The 20,713-nt window shown below is 38.8% G+C and overlaps 1 protein-coding gene across 27 annotated transcripts in view; it reads left to right on the forward strand.

The window, feature by feature from the left end:
• Positions 1-20,713, forward strand: part of RIMS2 (regulating synaptic membrane exocytosis 2) — a 587,005-nt gene that overhangs the window by 173,403 nt on the left and 392,889 nt on the right. For all 27 annotated transcript variants that reach the window (XM_065903249.1, XM_065903253.1, XM_065903241.1 and 24 more), the window contains one exon: positions 3,438-3,748. In XM_065903249.1, coding sequence (XP_065759321.1) covers positions 3,438-3,748 — 311 coding nt within the window. The remainder of the gene's footprint in view (positions 1-3,437; positions 3,749-20,713) is intronic.

The following is a 20,713-nucleotide window of genomic DNA, read 5'->3' on the forward strand; positions in this document are numbered from 1 at the left end:
TTCTAAAGTTTCCAGGTGACACTTAAACGCTGCTGTTCTCGGGACACTCTTGAGATTCTCTGAAAGAGTTTAAGTAATCTGCTTACCTTGTGACAAATAATGAAGCAGCAGTAAGATGTTTCTGCAGATGATCATGATTGGATAGTTCACAAACTCTCATTTCTGTTTCATTATCAATTGCCAGGTGCAAAAGGATGTTATTCTTCAATATTCTGAGTGTGACTTAGTCCAGAGAACTTCATATCATAAAATCATATAGCTGTATTATCACTGTTAACATGAATCAATTTTTAAAAAATAAAGTGAAAAAGTTCAAATTAATTTTTAATGTTATTTTCTGGTTCTGTATTTAGTTGCTTTCACTTTTAAAAGAGATCTGCAGTACCTACATTTGTCACAAGATGGCATTTAAAAGCTGAAGATTTTGGTTGAAATTTGATTTTTGAGACTGTTGATGAGTTAGATGTATTTATGTTTCATATGTATTGAAACGAAAAGAAATTTGAACTATGATGTATTTTTAAAAATTTGAGTGAGATTTTGATATTTTAATATCAAAAATGCTTTCTTATTTACTTGTAAAAATAAGATAGTAACAAAAATTAATATTATTGATGACTAATTCTTTTGGAAATGGATGAAACATGAATCTTAGTGTAATAGCATAGAATTTTTATTATACTACATCCCCCAGAAAGATTTCAAATGATTTCAAGTTAGCAAACATTTGGAAGGTCTTACTATTCTATAATGTATAAACTCTTACTATGCAAATAGGGTTTCCCAGGTGGCTCAGTGGTACTCCTTCTGCTAATGCAAGGAACGTAGGAGAACAGGTTCGATCCCTGGGTTGGGAAGATCCCCTGGAGTAGGAAATGGCAACCCACTCCAGTATTTTTGTCTGGAGAATCTCATGGATAGAGGTACCTGGTGGGCTACTGTCAATAGGGTCACAAGAATTGGACACAACTGAGCAACTGATTCAAGCAACTGACTGAGCAAATAGATTCAAGGGATTAGATCTGATAGACAGAGTGCCTAATGAAATATGGATGGAGGTTCGTGACATTGTACAGGAGGCAGGGATCAAGACCATCCCTAAGGAAAAGAAATGCAAAAGGCAAAATGGTTGCCTGAGGAGGCCTTACAAATAGCTGTGAATAGAAGAGAAGCGAAAGGCAAAGGAGAAAAGGAAAGATAGACCCATTTGAATGCAGAGTTCCAAATAGCCAGGAGAGATAAGAAAGCCTTCCTCAGCGATCAGTGCAAAGAAATAGAGGAAAATAACAGAATGGGAAAGACTAGATATCTCTTCAAGAAAATTAGAGATACCAAGGGAATATTTCATACAAAGATGGGCACAATAAAGGACAGAAATGTTATGTGCCTAACAGAAGCAGAAGATATTAAGAAGAGGTGGCAAGAATACACAGAAGAACTATACAAAAAGATCCTCATAACCCAGATAATCATGATGGTGTGATCACTCACCTAGAACCAGATATCCTGGAATGGAAGGTCAAGTGAGCCTTAGGAAGCATCACTACAAACAAAACTAGTGGAGGTGATGGAATTCCAGTTGAGCTGTTTAAAATCCTAAGAGATGATGCTGTGAAAGTGCTGCACTTAATATGCCAGCAAGTTTGGAAAACTCAGCAGTGGCCACAGGACTGGAAAAGGTCAGTTTTCATTCCAATCCCCAAAAAAGGCAATGCCAAAGAATGCTCAAACTAGTGCACAATTGCACTCATCTCACACGCTAGCAAAGTAATGCTCAAAATTCTCCAAGCCAGGCTTCAACAGTACATGAACTGTGAACTTCCAGATGTTCAAGCTGGTTTTAGAAAAGGCAGAGGAACCAAAGATCAAATTGACAACATCTGCTGGATCATCAAAAAAGCAAGAGAGTTCCAGAAAAACATCTACTTCTGCTTTATTGACAGTGCCAAAGCCTTTGACTGTGTGGACCACAACAAACTCTGGAAAATTCTGAAAGAGATGGGAATATCAGACCACCTGACCTCTTGAGAAACCTGTATGCAGGTCAGGAAGCTAGTTAGAACTGGACGTGGAACAACAGACTGGTTTTGAATAGGGAAAGGAGTACGTCAAGGCTGTATTTGTCACCTTGCTTACTTAACTTATATGCAGAGTACATCATGAGAAACACTGGGCTGGATGAAGCAAAGCTGGAATCAAGTTTGCCGGGAGAAATATCAGTGACCTCAGATATGCAGATGACGCCACCGTTATGGCAGAAAGCAAAGAAGAACTAAAGAGCCTCTTGATGAAGGTGAAAGAGGAAAGTGAAAAAGTTGGGTTAAAACTCAGCATTCAGAAAACTAAGATAATGGCATCCAGTCCCATCACTTCACAGTAAATAGATCGGGAAACAGTGGAAACAGTGTCAGACTTTATTTTTGGGGGCTCCAAAATCACTGCAGATGGTGATTGCAGCCATGAAATTAAAAGACGCTTATTCCTTGGGAGTTATGACCAACCTAGACAGCATGTTAAAAAGTAGAGACTTTAGTTTGCCAACAAAGGTCCGTCTAGTAAGGCTATGGTTTTTCCAGTAGTCATGTATGCATGTGAGAGTTGAATTGTGAAGAAAGCTGAGCGCTAAAGAATTGATACTTTTGAACTGTGGTGTTGGAAAAGACTCTTGAGAGTTCCTTGGACTGCAAGGAGATCCAACCAGTCCATCTTAAAGGAAATCAGTCCTGAATATGCATTCGAAGGACTGATGCTGAAGCTGAACCTCCAATACTTTGGTCACCTGATGCAAAGAACTGACTCGTTTGAAAGGAGCGTGGTGCCGGGAAAGATTGAAGGCAGGAGGAGAAGGGCACGACAGAAGATGAGATGGTTGGATTGCTTCACTGACTCAATGGACATGAGTTTGAGTAATCTCTGGTAGTTGGTGATGGACAGGGAGGTCTGGCGTGCTGCAGTCCATGGGGTCACAAAGAGTTAGACACGACTGAGTGACTGAACTGAACTGAGCAACTGAGCATGCATGCTTGTGCATTATGCAAATAGAATATATAGATGTTGCCTCCAGTGAGCTTTGAATTTAGTTGGAGAAACATGAAGAGAAATGTATATCCAATTTGAAGAGAAAACAAAATAAAAATGGTTGCCAAGGTTCCTTGGAGTTGGTGTTAAATCCAATTTTTTCTAGCCTCAAAATCCATTTTCTGTGTATTTTACTATGCTCCTATTTTAAATAAGAAGCAATTAAAGAATACAAAGGAACAACTGGTAATTTTGCATTCTAGTTTGTTATTTCTGCTGCCAGTAAATATTGTCTATTTCATTATAGTTATTTTGACAGAGTTAAAAGATATGCGATTTAATTTACAATTAAATTTCTCTTTTTACTTGCTTTTAACTTTGGAAACACTAATTTCTTCTCCCTGTATATTCACGTGCAGGTTATGTGGGTATGTAATTTGTGCCGAAAACAACAAGAAATCCTCACTAAATCGGGAGCATGGTTTTATAATAGTGGATCTAATACACCACAGCAACCTGACCAAAAGGTTCTCAGAGGACTGCGGAATGAGGAGGCGCCTCAGGAGAAGAAAGCCAAACTGCATGAGCAGGCCCAGTTCCAAGGACCCTCAGGTGACTTATCTGTACCTGCAGTGGAGAAAAGTCGATCTCATGGGCTCACAAGACAGGATTCTATTAAAAATGGGTCAGGAGTGAAGCACCAAATTGCCAGTGACGTAGCTTCAGACAGGTAAACATTTTGCTTAATCTTTAGGTAAATATTGTTTTTAAACTTCATTCCAAACAGAAATAAAAATACACGACATGTTTAGGCAACAAATGAGTTGTCTAAATATAATGTAAATGTCCATATGTTTTACGGAAATGCTGAAAGTGATGTTAGGACTTGAGCTCTTACATGTTTGAACAGTCTTAGATTTGATGACGGAGTGTCAGATTGTTCCAGAATGAAGAAGTGAAATGAAACAGGGAGCCTAGATAGGAGGTTATGATCCCAGGGAAGACAAATGGGCGTAAGAGCAATGGGAATGAAGAAGAGATGGTTTTTTTTTGTGTGTGTGTGTGTTTAAAGAGAACTTTATTATGACAGTGAGTTTTGACTTGAAAATCATTCCGTGAAGTGGAAGTGAAAGTGGCTCAGACCTGTCTGATTTTTTAAGACCCCTTGGACTGTAGCCTTCCTGGCTCCTCTGCCCATGGAATTCTCCAGGCAAGAATAATGGAGTGGGTTGCCATTTCCTTCTCCAGAAGAGATGGTTTTTTAAGACACTTTGGAGAGGTTGGATGGGTGGGACCAACTGGAAGAGGAATTGAGAGAATGGGGAAGATTAATCACATTTCCAAAGGTTCTACCTCAGCTTGAAGCATGAAGTGGTTTTCCAACTGGTGAAAGGGTTTCATAGTTTGATTTTTCCATTGAATAACTCTGTTATTTACTCTTTGGCTCAGTTCTATGGGCTTCTCCATGTTCAAAGTGTTAGACTTTTAAAAATAGTTTATGGGTCTTAGATTTCCTAATTTTGGAAGGAGGAGAGTGAAAAATTTTGATGGGAAGATTATTTTTCTATACCATATTCCTCTGTTTGAACTGAAAATTTTAAAAAAAATCTAGTTTACACTATGTTTGTTATCTGGAAGTGGCAGATACATTTACATTTGAACAACTATAAAGTCATACATTTGTTGAAACACAAATCTAGGCTGTGCTTACAGGATGGTGGGTTCTGAGTGTTAAGGCCAAATGGTACCAAAGCTCCGGTGTCTGGAACAGAGAAAAATATATTGCAATGCCATGAGAGGAGACGGGTGGCTCACATCCTCAGAACCCCAAAACTTTCAGCAAAGCCCATTATAGGAAAGGTGAGGGAGGGGTATAGCTGGCATCAGATCCTTTGTTCTTGAGGTCAGGTCATGGTTGGGTCAGAATATTCCCATGAACCTCCACCAAAACAAATGATATTCTCTGTTCCGACAAGAAAAGGCAAGGTCCCGAGACTCAGTCTTTGCTCTCTGAGGTCCAGGCCCTGGCTAAGAGAAGGGGGCTGGTTACCCTGCCCAGGAGTGTTCACATCCAGCCCCCGGTCTGGGTCGTCCTACGGCGTCCGGGGCTGGCAGGTGAGCCGGCAGTGCTCTCAGGACAGGGTCCCCAGACCCTGCGCGGCCGTCATCACTGAGGGAACCCGCTGCACAGGACTGCAGGCTTTTCATTTAAACTGGAGAGAATCATTTGTGGCAAATACCAGTCAGATTAGTTCCCAGCTCACAACAATTGCCCTTCTTTGAGAATAGCCCCAACCACAGAGGTGGACCTGAAGTAATGGTGTACAGTGTTCTTGCAGCTTAACCCCGACCTCTGGCCACCTCCTAGGGGTAGACAACTGATCAAGCTGTACCAGGTTTTGAAACGTGAATGGACAGACTGAAGCTGTTACCTTAATGACAGTTATTCACACACTCAGGTGCTGAGGCCTCCATGGACTGGGACCCATGGAGACTGCCCCTGCTGTTCGGTCGAGGCCTGGGCCCAGCCACTGGGCGGGCTCGGAGGGGCTCTGGAACTTTGCAGGGCAGAGTCCTTAGCCTGTCCCAGGCCACCCCAGCTCACCTGCTGGCCCCCAGGCCGGAGGCCCAGGAGGACCTGGGGCAAAGGGCACAACCCACCTCCCACTGCACTCGCTGCCTGGAGGATCGCTGGGAGTCTGACTGCTGCCAGAGGGGCGTCTCAGCCGCTGCTCTAAGGGTCTTGTGCGAACGGCCACATGCTGGCCAGGTAAGAGTGGCATGCTAAGGACTGTCTGCCCACACTGCCCCTGTTACAATTCGAAGGCAAGGAACAAATCTCCCCTTTAAAGTTAACATCGGATTCTGCTCAGTAGGAGTTTCTTAGTAACACAGCTTGAGTTGCGGCTTGTGACGCAGATCCGCTCCAGCTTGAGGGCACCTGCTGCTGCTGCCCAGTCACTGCAGCCGCCTGACTCTGTGCAACCCAGGGGCTGTAGCCCCCCAGGCTCCTCTGTCCGCGGGATTCTCCAGGCGAGGATACTGGAGTGGGCTGTCATTTCCATCTCCAGAGGATCTTCCTGACCCAGGGACTGGACACCCGACCCCTGCCCATTTCACAGTGACAGCTCTTAACTGTCTTTCAGCAGAGACTGGACTTTGGCCTCTGGCCTGTGGTCTGACCCTACGTAGGATGGTGGTGCCCTCCAACCTCTGTCTGCCACCTCGTCAGTCTTCTCCGACTGGACAGCCCGCCAGGTGCCAGGAATGGAAAAGCTGACTCAAAACCCAGAAGAGGGGAGCGTTAGCTGAGAACTGGATCCTCCATGTCTGTGGGGTGGGGAAGGTGCTCAGCTGAGGCGGAAGAACCCAAGCCAGGCTGGCTGCCAGCTAGACCTGTCCTCTGGTGTCCATGACCCTCCAGGCTCATGGCTGTGTGGAGGCTGGCCATCTCGACTCCTCTGCTGGGTGTCGGAGCCTTGCCTGCCACTAGCAGACATGCCCCTGGAGGCGTGCCCTCAGCCCCATCACCCACGCCCCTCCTGTGTCCAGTATAGCTGAGGCATACTGCCTCTCTTACATGAGCACCCAATTATAACAGGTAAGGTGACCATGAGTCACTTTGCCGTTGTTCAGTTGCTAAGTCGTATCTGACTCTTTGTGACCCCATGGACTGTAGCCCACCAGGCTTCTCTGTCCATGGATTTCCTAGGCAGGAATACTGGAATGGGTTGTTTCCTTCTCCAGGACGAGGCACTTTAGAAGATGCCTAAAGCCATCATCTTGGTGTGTTGCTACGTCTTAGGAAAATAATGAAATGACGGCTGTGCTGATTGTTTGAAAACTAGCAAAAGTGAAACAGACAGTGTAAATCCTATCTTGGGCAAAACAGTGGTGATTTCATGGCTGGTATGCTGTGAACACACCTCAGTGCAAAATCTCAGGAACTCAGGAATTTTAAGGTTAGAGGACCATCTTAGATTGAGGACCACCTTAAGCACACAAAAATTTAAGAGCAGGTAGTTTTATATGTAAGGCAATCCAAGGCATTGCCTGTAGGGAGGTGGGAAGTGATCCAGTTAAAGAAGGAATACAATATCAGATGCATTCAAGACCTTAACCTCTTAGCAATTGTGTCTCAATCTTACTGGTACTTTTGGGAGACAAAGTATCATTTCCTCGGAGTTATCCCATGCAATGGGCAAGGAGGCTGGAGACAGGTATCCAAAACTTTCCTTTGCTATTGGATGAAGACTATTTCTGGTGGGTATTAACTCTCTGGAACTCATTGCTCAAGCATATTCCTGTGCCAGAGAAAACAGTCAGGCAGAATATTACAAATACAGTTAGAAAGCATCACTATGTAGGGAGCAGTGAAGGAATAAGGCAGTGAGGGTTGAGACAGCAGCAGTGTCTGCTACACAAGGACTTCACAAATCAGGAAAATTTGTGAAATGGCAAGAATAATGGTCAAACTATATGAACTTGGATGAAAAAAATAGATGAAAACCAATGGAGATAGGATTTTAAATGAATAAATGGCAATATAATGGATAATGAAAGCAGACTCCTTCAAAAACTAGATAGCTGAATGAGATAGTTTCCTTTGGACTCTAGAAAGTTAGGTTTAGGAATAAAAAAGGAAATACTAGAACCCTGGATTACATAATAGATTAAGTTTTGGAGTGCATATTGTTAGGATTATGGATGTTAAAAATAAATCCAACAAATTTATGAGTACTTACTTCACCATTGTAGGGAAAATAGAAGCATATCTCTAATCTTTGAAGAAGGTGGTAAAAACAAATATATTTCTTTCAATGTTATTCTTTGATGCTTCTTTCACTAACAAAGTACTAGCCCAAATGAACGGTAGAATTCTGACACATTATAGGGAAGCAAGATGTAGTTGTTCTTTTTTTTAATTTTTTCTTTTGCCTGGTGCCTTTGACATCTGTAACTAGTAAATGCATACTTTACTGACTCAATGTATCCTGTAATTATATCCTTGCTTTCTGAACCTCATACAAATCAAACCAATAGCCCCTTTTGTTAAGAAGAATTACTTTTAGTTAGGGAAGAAGTCAAGAAAAAAAGTGTTTATTTTTTTAATGCAGGTTCTATATTAATTTATTAGGTGTGTATGTGTGGACCTTTTGAATTTTTTTCCCTAGAGCAAGGGATCAGCAAGCTCTGTTGCTGGCATCAAATCTGTGCCGTATGTCTTGTAAATAGTTTTGTTGGAACACAGACACATCTGTTAGTTTAGTTATTGTCTGTGGCTACTTTCAGCTAAAACTCCAGAGCTGAGCAGTTAGAAGAAACCAGTTATATGGCCTTCATAGCTTATAATATCTATGCTGCTGCTGCTGTTGCTAAGCCGCTTCAATTGTGTCCGACTTTGTGCGACCCCATAGACAGCAGCCCACCAGGCTCTGCCGTCCCTGGGATTCTCCAGGCAAGAACACTGGAGTGGGTTGCTATTTCCTTCTCCAATGCATGAAAGTGAAAAGTGAAAGTGAAGTCACTCAGTCGTGTCCGACTCTTCGTGACCCCATGGACTGCAGCCTACCAGGCTCCTCCGTCCATGGGATTTTCCAGGCAAGAGTACTGTAGTGGGGTGCCTTTGCCTTCTCTGATAATATCTATGACCCTTTACAAAAAAGTTTGCCTTTTCCTGTCCTAGAGAGAGAGTGGTTAGCTCTCTTAGCAGCATTGAAATTTCTCTATTCTTTGCTTATTTTCTTCTGTTTCTATTTAAATTACTTCAGGTAAGCCTGTTTCCTTGTTCCCCTTATCTCCTTCTCCTCTCTCACTGTCTTGTCTTTCTCTCTCCCTATGTCTCTCTCCTGTCTTACTGGAATGAGTCTTCTAGCAATATTTGACTTGGACAGTAATATGAATTTTCTCATAAAGCATATAGCTACAGTTTAAAGTACAATATTATTAGTACTTTGTTCTTTAATATCATTCAGAAACCAGCAGCCTCAAAAAGAGAAACTTTGGTTTAATTAATTTAAATCTATGGACCTAGAACTATGCTTGAAGGAAAATTATGTTATATTTTCTTGCTTTTAGGAGGCTTTAGTTTAATTTTTTAACTATATACTGTAGTGGTTTTGACCTATTTTATGACTTTTTATTTTAGCACAGATCTTCAGTTCAGTTCAGTTCAGTTCAGTCGCTCAGTTGTGTCCAACTCTTTGCAACCCCATGAATCGCAGCCCACCAGGCCTCCCTGTCCATCACCAACTCCCGGAGTTTACTCAAATTCATGTCCATCGAGTTGGTGATGCCAGCCAGCCATCTCATCCTCTGTCATCCCCTTCTCCTCCTGCCCCCAATCCCTCCCAGCATCAGGGACTTTTCCAGTGAGTCAGCTCTTCGAATGAGGTGGCCAAAGTACTGGAGTTTCAGCTTTAGCATCAGTTCTTCCAATGAACACCCAGGACTGATCTCCTTTAGGATGAACTGGTTGGATCTCCTTGTAGTCCAAGGGACTCTCAAGAGTCTTCTCCAACACCACAGTTCAAAAGCATCAACTCTTTGGCACTCAGCTTTCTTCACACAGTCCAACTCTCACATCCTTACATGACCACTGGAAAAACCATAGCCTTGACTAGACGGACCTTTGTTGGCAAAGTAATGTCTCTGCACAGATCTTAGCACAGTGCTTTACACATAGACCTTTAGTATTTACTGAATGGTGAATACCAAGTTGGCTCTAGAACTTAACTCTACATTATTAATAATGAGTATTTACTTAATTTACTTATTTACAAAAATAGTAAATATTTGTTAACAACTTAGATACAAGATATTGTTAGAGATTTTCAAATGGTTTTCCTTCACAGTAAGTTTTGAAGTGACTGCTTTTTTTGTTATGCGCAGTTTACTTACCCTCTCCCTCACTGTGTTCCCAGGAGTGCCCAGTGCTTTCCCAGCCTTTAATTTACATCCATGTAACCTGACAATTTTATTAAAATAAAGGTTTGAATTTAATAGGTTTGAGGGAGCAGCTGAGAATCTGTGTTTCTAACAAGCTCCCAAGAGATTCCAGTACTCCTAGTGGAGACCAGTGGCAAAGCACAAAGGCCTTTAGAGACCTGTTAGGGAGGGAAACACCAATGTCCTTTAGTAGCTCAGTGGCAGTTGTCCTCTGTAGCTCTGTCACTAAGAGGCATAACACTTAGTGGACTTTTGTGGTTCTTAAAGGCAGCGCCGTTCCATATTTGAGTATACTGTTCTGATACATTTATTGAGTGGGGCACATGTTGGCCACATTCATGTAGCTGTAAGTGTCTGACTCCTTTATTATAACATATTGGGATGTTGTTCTTCAGCATTTACTTATTTAAATATTTTTTTTTATAAATTATTTATTTTCTCTTTATTATAGGGTTAGGAATATATATGTCTTAAAAATTATGTAATTTATCAGGACAATTTCTTCCTCTGAATTTCCTTTTCAGGGTAGTAAAGAGGATGTTACAAAGTGTTTTATAAAGAGGCTTTGGGAAGGAAGAGGGTTGTGAACCACCAGGTTAGAGGATCTAAGATGGGATGTAGAGGAAAGTGGGCAAAATAACTTTTCTTAAAACTATATGTTTTCTTAAAAAATTACAGGAAAACCAAAATAAAACTGTTTTAAAACAGTTGATGTTTTTGTACATTTGAAATTATTGAAAAGTTGAATGCTTCATACTTTTCATAGTTGACAATTAATGAAATTTAAGAATAGCTAATTTTTTTTCTCTTTTATTATTATTATTTATTTGGCTGCACTGGGTCTTAGTTGCAGCATGTGGAATCTAGTCCCTGACCAGGGATCAAACCCATGCCCCCTGCACTGGGAGCATGAAGTCTTACTCACTGGACCACCAGGGAAGAGCCTGTTCTTTTCTTTTATGTAAAATTTTACTATTTATCTTTTTAGCACTTCCTAGAACATTGGGAGAAGTTAAAAAACAAGAAATAGTGTGACTAATTTGTATGGTAAAAGAGGTACAAAAACTGGAAGTTAGATGTGGGTCCTGTTCTCGCTTCTTCCCTTTGCTGTCAGCATTTGTAGATGTATGTCTTTTTTCTGTGTTCACTTTTCTCATTTCTGAAATAGGAAGGGCACTCCCCAAGATCTTAAAAAACACTCCAGCTCTAAAATTCTTTGTTATGTTATATTTTAAGGTCTTCTGCCATGGTATAAATTTGGAAGCATTTTCTTCCATTTATTCCCCCTCTCCTGTAATTCACAGTATTGTGTTAAATTAGTTGAAGATTGTATTAATTCATATTATAATAACTCATTTATTTAACAAATATTTATTGAAATTCAGTACAGATATTACCTTTTACCACATGGCTCAGATAACTTCAGCATGATTCATGTTTAAAATTGAATATATTGAGAATATTAGGTTAAATCTTCAATAATAAATTTTGACTCTGATCTTGTAATTGTCTTATTATGTAATATTTCTTTTGTTTTTCCTACTTCTTTATTCTATTGTGAAACAAAAATTTAAAAGTAATAGGAAAAAGTAACAGAGTTACCTGTTTCTAATGGACTATGAAGCATTTTAAGAAGCATAGCACAAAGAATATATTATAGGCATTATAGATTCTTAAGTATTTATTTCTATGTTTTACTGATTAAATAATGACACAAAGTACTGAGAGACTGCATTGTGATTGGATCTGGGATTTTAATTAGACATGAGTGGAAAACAAAAAGTCCTATGACTAAATTACATTTCAGTGCATTTTGTTAGATGGTGAAAAATGCTGCCAGGTGTAAGTGATGACAAGAAAATAACAAACTATAAATTGATTATCTTGGATCTAAAGTGTAAGGTTTTAAAGCAAGTTAGAACTTGTATAATGAATAGTTAACAGTTTGGTAATAGCCATCATTTCTTGACTGGCTGTTACTCGTGACCTTCCAAGTATCTTTGTGAGCATTTGATTATTTTAGAGTAATAGTAATAATTAAAATATATGTTTAAGACTTCTGTTATATGTGTGGATGAAGAAATAAGGCATAGATTTATATTTTTGCCTGAAGCATCTGAAAAAAATAGACATATTTGAAACAATGGTTTTTAAGAAATTAGGTATCAGACGACAAAGGAGAATCCTGAGAGAAAGGAAATAACATGAGCCCTGTGATTGTCTTAGCATATTGCTTTGAGAGTTTCTAGGATGTTACAAAGGGCTTCCTAGGTGGTGCTAGTGGTAAGGTACTCCCATGCCAGTGCAGGGGACAGAAGAGATGCAGGTTTGATCCCTGGGTTGGGAAGATCCCCTGGAGGAGGGCATAGCCACCCACTCCAGTATTCTTGCCTGGAGAATCCCCTTGGACAGAGGAGTCTGGCAGGCTGCAGTGCATAGGGTCACAAAGAGTTGGACACGATTGAAGTGACTTAGCGTGCATGCAGGATGTTGCAGAGGAGAGGAGTATAAGCAGAGCCCAGAGGTCTTCCTGAGTTGAGGAGAGAGTTCTGAGGGTTTGGGGAGACCAGGGCCACTGGAGTTTGCTAGACAGAGTACCTGAGAGTAGTGAACTGAACAGCAAGATATCCTAGAGATCTAAGGATGGTAATCCTTGAGTTTTCAGTGGAGGGATGATTGGGACACGCATGTGAAGAAACTACTCAAGGTCAGGTAAAGAACCATCCAAAATGATCAGAGGAACACTGGCCTGCATTCTCACAGCATCGAGAACAGTGTCTGTTCTCAGCAGCCAGACAAGAAGACCTCAAGATTCCTGGAACATTGAGTAGAGTATTTTGAAAAGTCTTGCCTCAGCAGTGGGGAATAATTAATGCTAAACTGAGAATTGCTTTCAGACAGAATAAGAAATCATAAAAACAAGACCTGAAACGATAAGCCTGTTCCAAGTAATTTAACTGCCTCCCAGGACAAACTTAAAGAAGATTTATAGGAATACAAAAATATCCAGCAGCCACCAAGATAAAATGTATAATATTTGGCATTCAGCCAGAGATAACCAAACATACAAAACAGCAGGAAAGCACCGCCAATAGTGAGGCAGTAACCAGATGCCGGACACCTATCCAGAAGCAACACAGGTGCTAGAATGAGCAGGCAAGAATGTTAAAGTTAGTACTGTAATTGTATTTCATATAGTTTTAAAAGCCAAGTAAGGTATGTAATATGTGAAAATAAATGCTAAAATGATCTAATGCTAAAATGAGATGAGAATGATAATATTAGAAATGAAAATTGCACTTGATGGGGATAATGGAAGATTAGATATTGAAGAAGAAAAGATCAGTGAATTTGAAATCAAACCAATAGAAATTTTCCAAAATGGAACCCAAAATTTAAAAAAAATGAAGAAAATAATTTTAAAAGTGAAAGAGTATCACAAACTGTGGGACAATATCAAGTAGCTAAATATATATCTTTGAAGGGGGAGGAGAGATGGAGAGTACAAAGAAAAATTTAGAGAAATGATTGCCAGACTTTTTTCAGATTTCACTAAAACTACAAACCTGTAATTTTAAGAAGCTATCCAAGTATAAGCTCAGTCGTGTCTGTCTCTTTGTGACCCCATGGACTATATAGTATATGGAATTATCCAGGCCAGAATACTGGAGTGGGTGGCCTTTTCTTTCTCCAGGGGATCTTCCCGACCCAGGGATTGAACCTAGGTCTCCTACATTGTAGGCGGACGCTTTACAGTCTGAGCTACCAGGGAAGACTGTTTATATACATACATGTTTACAAAGAAAAAAGATGACAGCAGATTTCTTATTGAAAATGATGTAAGAGAGATGAGAATGTAGCAAATGTCTTTAAAGTACTAAGAGACTAAAAAGAAAATAAAAAAGCCATCAAGCTGTTTTTTATACCCAGGGAAAATATCTTTAAAAACTGAAGGCAAAAATACCTTTTCAGACATACAAATTCATCACAATCATAACTGTATTGTAGGAAATAAACAGGGTTCTCCAGGCAGAAGGAAAGTTATACCAGATAGATATATGTATTTACACAAGAAATGAACAGCAATGACACTGATAAATACATGGGTAAATATATAATCCTTTTTCCTTACTATTTAAAAATCTTTAGAAGATAATTGACTAATTAAAAATAATAATGTTTTATTATGGGGTTCAGGCCATATGTGAAATAAAATATATGACAACAATGGCGTAACATTTGAGATGGTAGGCATGGAAGTAAACTATTGCAAAATCCTTTCATTAGATTCGAAGTGGTATAGTACTGTTTGAAGAAAGACTATGAAAAATTAAAGATGTGTATTATAAACCTGAAAGTAACAAAACAAAGAGTTGTAACAGATCAACAAAGGCGATAAAGTGGAATACAAAACATACTTGATCAAAAGAAGACAGAAGGAATGGGGGATAGGAAACACATCAGACAAATAGAAAATAAAGAGGAAATTGATAAACTTAACCATATTGATAATCATGTTATTGTTTGTCTAGCCTCAAGGCACAGGTTTTTCACATTGGTAGTAATTGAAGACCTAACAATACACACCTAACTACAGGGAGAAATCAACAAATCCACAGTTGTGATTGGAGTTATAAATACCCTTCTCTCAATAACTGATAAAACCAGTAGGCAGAAAATCATCAAAGATATAATAGACTTGAAAAACAGTATCAATCAACGTGACCTAATTGATATTTACAGAACAATCCACCAGGTAACAATAGAATATTCATTCTTATTAGTGGTACACAGAATAGTAAGAAGATAGACCATATTCTGGCCTTTAAACAAGTCTTATTGTGCTGAAACAGTGAATATCCATTTAGAAAATGAAATTTGAAGCTTGCTTTTTTACCATAAAAATAACCCAAAATGGATCATAGCTATAATAATAAGAATTAGAAGTATAAGACTTATAGAAAAAAATGTAGAAGAAAGTCATTGTGACCTTGATTTGGGCTAAAACTATAAAGCTTCTAGGAAGAACCAGAGGAGGCTATTATGTTCATGATGTAGGCAAAGATTCTATAGATAAACACAGAAAGTGCTAACCATAAAAGGCAAAAAAATGACAAACTAGACATCATCAAAATAAAAACTTTGTTCATCAAAAGATACTAAGAAAATGTATAACCAAATTAAACTTTAAGAAATTTCCAGAGAAAATATTTGCAATACATGTGGCTTAAAAAGAAATATAAAGAACACTTACCTTTAAATAATATGAATAAGGAACTTCCTTGCTAGTCCAATGCAAGGGGATCTGGGTTCAATCCCAGGTTGGGGAACTAGATCCCACATGCTGCAATTAAGAGTTCACATGCTACAACTAAGAGACCAGGCATGGCCTAATAATAGTTTAAAAAAAACCTAAAAGTGCAGAAAGTATTTTCTTCACAACAGAAATGCACAAATGGCTGCTAGCCTGATAAAACTACAAGGAGAATGTCCTGTGTCTTTAGTCATTTGAAGGATGCAAAGCAAGGTGACAATGAGCCACTTTTGATGCACTCACTTGGAAAGCTACAATTTTAAAACAAAACAAAAACCATGATATCATTTAACATCTGTGAGGATCTGGAGCAATTGGATCTCTAATACTTTGCTCGTGAGAGTATACTTCCTATACTTCATTTACTCTGCTGGTGAGGGTAAATGCTTCCTGTTTTCAATTCAGTTAAACTTGAGCCATTGTCAAGTTTCCTTCATTTAAGAGACCTATAAATAGAATATATGCAATATATGCCAGTTTGCCCAGGACAGTCCAGTTTGCACCTGCTCTTCTGGCAGCCTGCATAGGTTGGCTTTTGTCCTTGATATTTTTATATGAAATGTTTCATTGAGTTGCATTATAAACTGGCTTGAGTTTGATAGGTCTCCAACCTTATACTTTTAGCTTCTGACATGATTTAATTCTGTGTGGAACACACGTGCAGTTAACAAAGTTCTTATCTGAAATACAACCATCAACAGTCTATCTTTTCCCCAACTTTTCAGACATAAGATGGTTAGCATTCCTCTTTTAAGGACAGGATGTAAAGCGCTGGAGGACAAAATGAAGTGTGGTTGAAAGGTGGTGGTGGGAGAAGTGTTTAATATCACTGACCCACTTACCCTGTGGTTATAAGCCAGTTTTGTCATGGCTCCTTCTTTAGCATTTGAGATGCAGAAATCAAAGTTTGCGTAGTCTTTGGAAAATTTAAATTACAGTCTGGATGTTTTTTCCACAGTGGTATTGTCATTTACTGTAGACTGCAAATGTGCAAATGTTTATATATTTTATTATTTGGTAATTTAAAAACCTTTTGCAGTGAGTATTTCATCAGCAAGTTGCTGAAAATGAAAAATGTGTTTCAGCCGACTGTGCATAACTGCACAAAGCTTTTGTTTCACTTGCCGTCCACTAGGGGGCTCTTAGCCACTGAACACATCAGTGCAGAAAACAAAGTATCTGGTGAAAAAGCAGCATCTGTTTCAAAAGTTAGTATAGTTATTTTAAGAAGAACCCCAAATCACAGAATAATACATATATAGAAGGTATATTTTACATGTCATTCTGAGAAGCATTTCTTTTACATGAAATGACTGTGCTTTAAAATTAATTTTACTCATTTTGAATTTCAAGTTTCTTTGTGCTCAAAAAGTAAATTACTAGCTTCATTAACATAAGAACGCCATTGCACTGGTAAGTGTTGACCTTTTAAAAAGAATTTTGAAAGTGGTGGTTACCAACTATAAGACACTGAAGATTTTCTCTACAAAAAGCAGGGGAGGAAATGAACAAATTAAATAGATTTCATGATGTAAGAGTCATGTATCTTCTTCATCAATGTAATCCTAGCGCCTTACGCAGTAATTGATAAAGTGTGCTTAATAAAGGGCTTCTCTGGTGACTCAGTGGTAAAGAATCCACCTGTCTTGCCCGAGATGGGAGTTTGATTTGATGGAAAGATCCCCTGGAGAAGGAAGTGGTAACCCACTCCGGTATACTTGCCTGGAAATCCCCACGAACAGAGAAGCCTGGTGAGCTATAGTCAATGGGGTTGCAGAGAGTCATACACGACTTAGTGACTGAACAATGAATATTAATGTGCTCAGGGAACAGTTACTGACAACCTGAATGAAAGGAATAACAAAATAACTTAAGGAAAAAGAAGGCTGATCTATAAGGACATCGGGGTGCCTGACAGAACCCCAGGAAAAGAATGAGGATAAGCTTTATGAACAATTGGAGTTATGGATTCAAATTCTGTAAACTCTTATCTCAGTGTTTTTTCTCTATTTCTCACCCAGGGACGGGGGAGCCTGGTGGGCTGCCGTCCATGGGGTCACACAGAGTCGGACACGACTGAAGCGACCTAGCAGCAGCAGCAGCATCCTAACTATTCTTTCTTGGGTCTTTCCAAAATGGTTTTTACTATTCAGCTGTTCTGTGTGGTAGGAAAGACTAGCATCAATAGATATTTGTTGAACAAATGAATGAAAGGAATATTGTAGTAGCCTTCATATTGAAAACCAGTATATTATCATCATTTTACATAATGCTTGGGGATTTTTATGGTAAGTTAACTTAAAGAAAAGTGATGTAGAGAGATTGAATAGTTAGGAAACAAAACTGCTATGAAAATGCAGTTACAAAGTCCAAGATAACACATAGTTGAACTGGGATTTATGCTACTTATAGTTGAGATAGAGCATGAAGTATAAATTCTTGCCATTTGAAACCTATTAAAATGCCTCACAGTTTAACTATATAATGGTACATATATAAGAGTATTTTCAGAGGGGCTGTGTGCATTTTCTTCTGACATTCAGTATCAAAATTGATCTTGCCAGTGGCCCATAAAAATATTACCCAGTCTAAAAGGATACAAATAGCATTTTATGTATCAGGTCTCTTAAAATGGGTGCAAAATCAAGAGCAACTTCTGAACTCATTCATAGCATATACTTGTTAGTGAAATTAGATTAAATTTATTTTTAATTTATCAGCCAGTGTTAGAAGTTATTTTCTCCTAAATGACCTAGTACTATTTTAGATTCATCAAATTATTCTATAGGAATAGCTTTGATAGCTATTTTAAAAATATTTATGCTAATTAAAATAGTTTATGTGCTAATTAAAATACAGTTTATAATTAGCCACACTTTCTATTTGAATCTTGTTTTGGACTCTTGATTTTGGAGTAAATCTTAAAACTTCTGAGCTCATAGGGAAAGATTGTCTTATGCTTCAAAGTGTGTTTTTTCTTCTGTGTATCATGTCCCAGTTCTATGTACCTCCTCCATATCCTAGCCACTCAGTTTCTTTTTCTTCTACAAACACTGGTGCTATTTTTGTTTGCATTTCTATGCTTATTCTCTGCAAATACAAGAATATATTCTTCATATAAATACATACATATGTTACTTTACATATAAAATGTAAGTGTATAGATTATATATTTATATATATATATATTTCCCTGGTGGCTCAGTGGCAAAGAATCCTCCTACCAGTGCAGGAGACACGGCTTCAACCCCTAATTCAGGAAGGTCTCCTGGAGAAGGATATTGTGACCCACTCCAGTATTCTTGCTTGGGAAATCCCATGGACAGAGTAACCTGGTTGGCTACAGTCCACAGGGTCACAAAAGAGTTGGATACACTAAACAACAACAACAATATATGTTTTTTCCTTTAAAATGATAGCATATGTATAGTATTCTATTTCTCTTTTTTCATTTAATAACATACGTTTACCAATACATAAATGACTGCGCTTCATTATTATTTTTTTGGCTTTGCCACATGGCTTGCAGGGTCTTAGTTCCCCAACCAGGGACTGAACCTGGACCCTGGCATTGGAAGCATGGAGTCCTAACCACTGGACTGCCAGGGAATTCCCATTTCACCATTATTTTTAATGGATGTGTCAAAATTATTTAGTTGCTAATGATGGAAACTTAGGTTATTGCCTAAATTTTTTACTTTACAAACACTGTTGTAATAAATAATCTTATAAATATATGGATTGCATATATGTGTATATATAAAATCTTGTATAAAAGTAAATCTGTAAGGTAAATTCCCAAGTGGAATTACTTGTTCAAAAAATATGTGCAGTTTAATTTTTTGTTTTGTTGGCACTGGCAAATTGTTTACTATAGAGAATGTACCAATTTATACTTCTGTTCACAATTATTAGGAATCTTATTTTCTAATTCTTTAGCCAGTACAACGTTATAAAACTTTTGACCTTTACCATTCTGACTTATGAAGAATGATAGTGCATTATAAAGGAATCTAAATGTTCTGAAAGATACGCAGAAACGCTCAACTTGATCAGGGATAGGTTATTCTGGATCTTCGGCTCAGAGTCTCAGTAGGCTGAAAGTAAAGTGTTGACTGGGGTTGTAGCCTCATCTGATGCTCAGGGACCTCTTCCAGTCTCACCAACTGTTGGCAGAATTCAGCGCTTGGAGCTAGTTACTGGGGCCCTCAACTCTTAAAGGCCACCCACTGTTTCCCTTGATGGCTCAGATGGTTAAGAATCTGCCTGCAATGTGGGAGACTCAGGTTCCATCCCTAGGTTGGGAGGAGCCCTTGAAGGGAATGGCTACCTACTCCAGTATTCTGGCCTGGAGAATCTCATGGACAGAGGAGCCTGGCGGGCTGTAGTCCATGGAGTTGCAAGGAGGCTGACATGACTGAGTGACTAACACGTTGACCATTCTCTGCCATTTGTCTTTCCCTGTAGCATGAGTTTTTCTTTACACCAACAGAAAGCTTATGCTGCTCTGAATCTCTCTGACTTCGCTCTCTGACCTCTGTAAACACTTTTAATCTATTCGATCAGGCCCACCTTCCATAATTTCCCTTTTGATTAACTTAGAATAGGCTGAGTAGGTACTTTATATACAAAGAATCACCTTTCTTTTGTCATATGATGTAGCCTGATCACTGGAGTAAAATCCCATCATATTCACAGGTTCTGTCTGCTCTCAAGGGCAGGCGATAACAAGGTATATACACTGGGTCGTGGGAATCTCAGGGGTTATTTTAGAATTCTGCTTACCTTAGATTGCTAGTATTTTCTCCCAACTTGTTATCTTATGATTATGCCTATGTTGCTCTTTTTCCAGTGTATAAACATAAATGCATCTTATACTGAAGCAGAGTATTTTTCTTATATGAGTCTCTATATTTAAACAAATGGAGATATAATTCACTTGTAAAAAATTCACCCCTTCAAAGTGTAAAACTCAGTGGATTTTAATATATTTATGAATTTGTGCAACCTTTAATACTGTCTAATTCCACAACATTTCCATCATCCTCAAAAGAAACTCTGTACCCATGAAGAGTCAATCCCATTCTCCCCTGCCATCAGCTCCCTGACACCACTGATCTACTTTAGATCTCTATGGTTTTGCCTGTTCTGGACATTTCATAAAAAAGAATCAATATGTGGCCTTTTGTGAGTGGCTACTTTTCCTTAGCATAATGTTTTCAAGATGCATGTTGTAGCATGCATCAGTAGTTTGTTCATTTTATGACTGAGTGTGGATATACCATATTTTTCTTTTCCCTTCATCAGTTGATGGACATTTGAATTATTTCCACTTTTTTGTCTATTATGAAAAATACTGTAACGCAAGTTTTTGTGTGGACATACATTTCAGTTCTCGTGTTTGTCTTTCTGATTGTAGTCATCCTAGTGAGT

This window comes from Muntiacus reevesi, chromosome 12 (genome assembly GCF_963930625.1).
Source record: "Muntiacus reevesi chromosome 12, mMunRee1.1, whole genome shotgun sequence".
Classification (NCBI taxonomy): domain Eukaryota; kingdom Metazoa; phylum Chordata; class Mammalia; order Artiodactyla; family Cervidae; genus Muntiacus; species Muntiacus reevesi.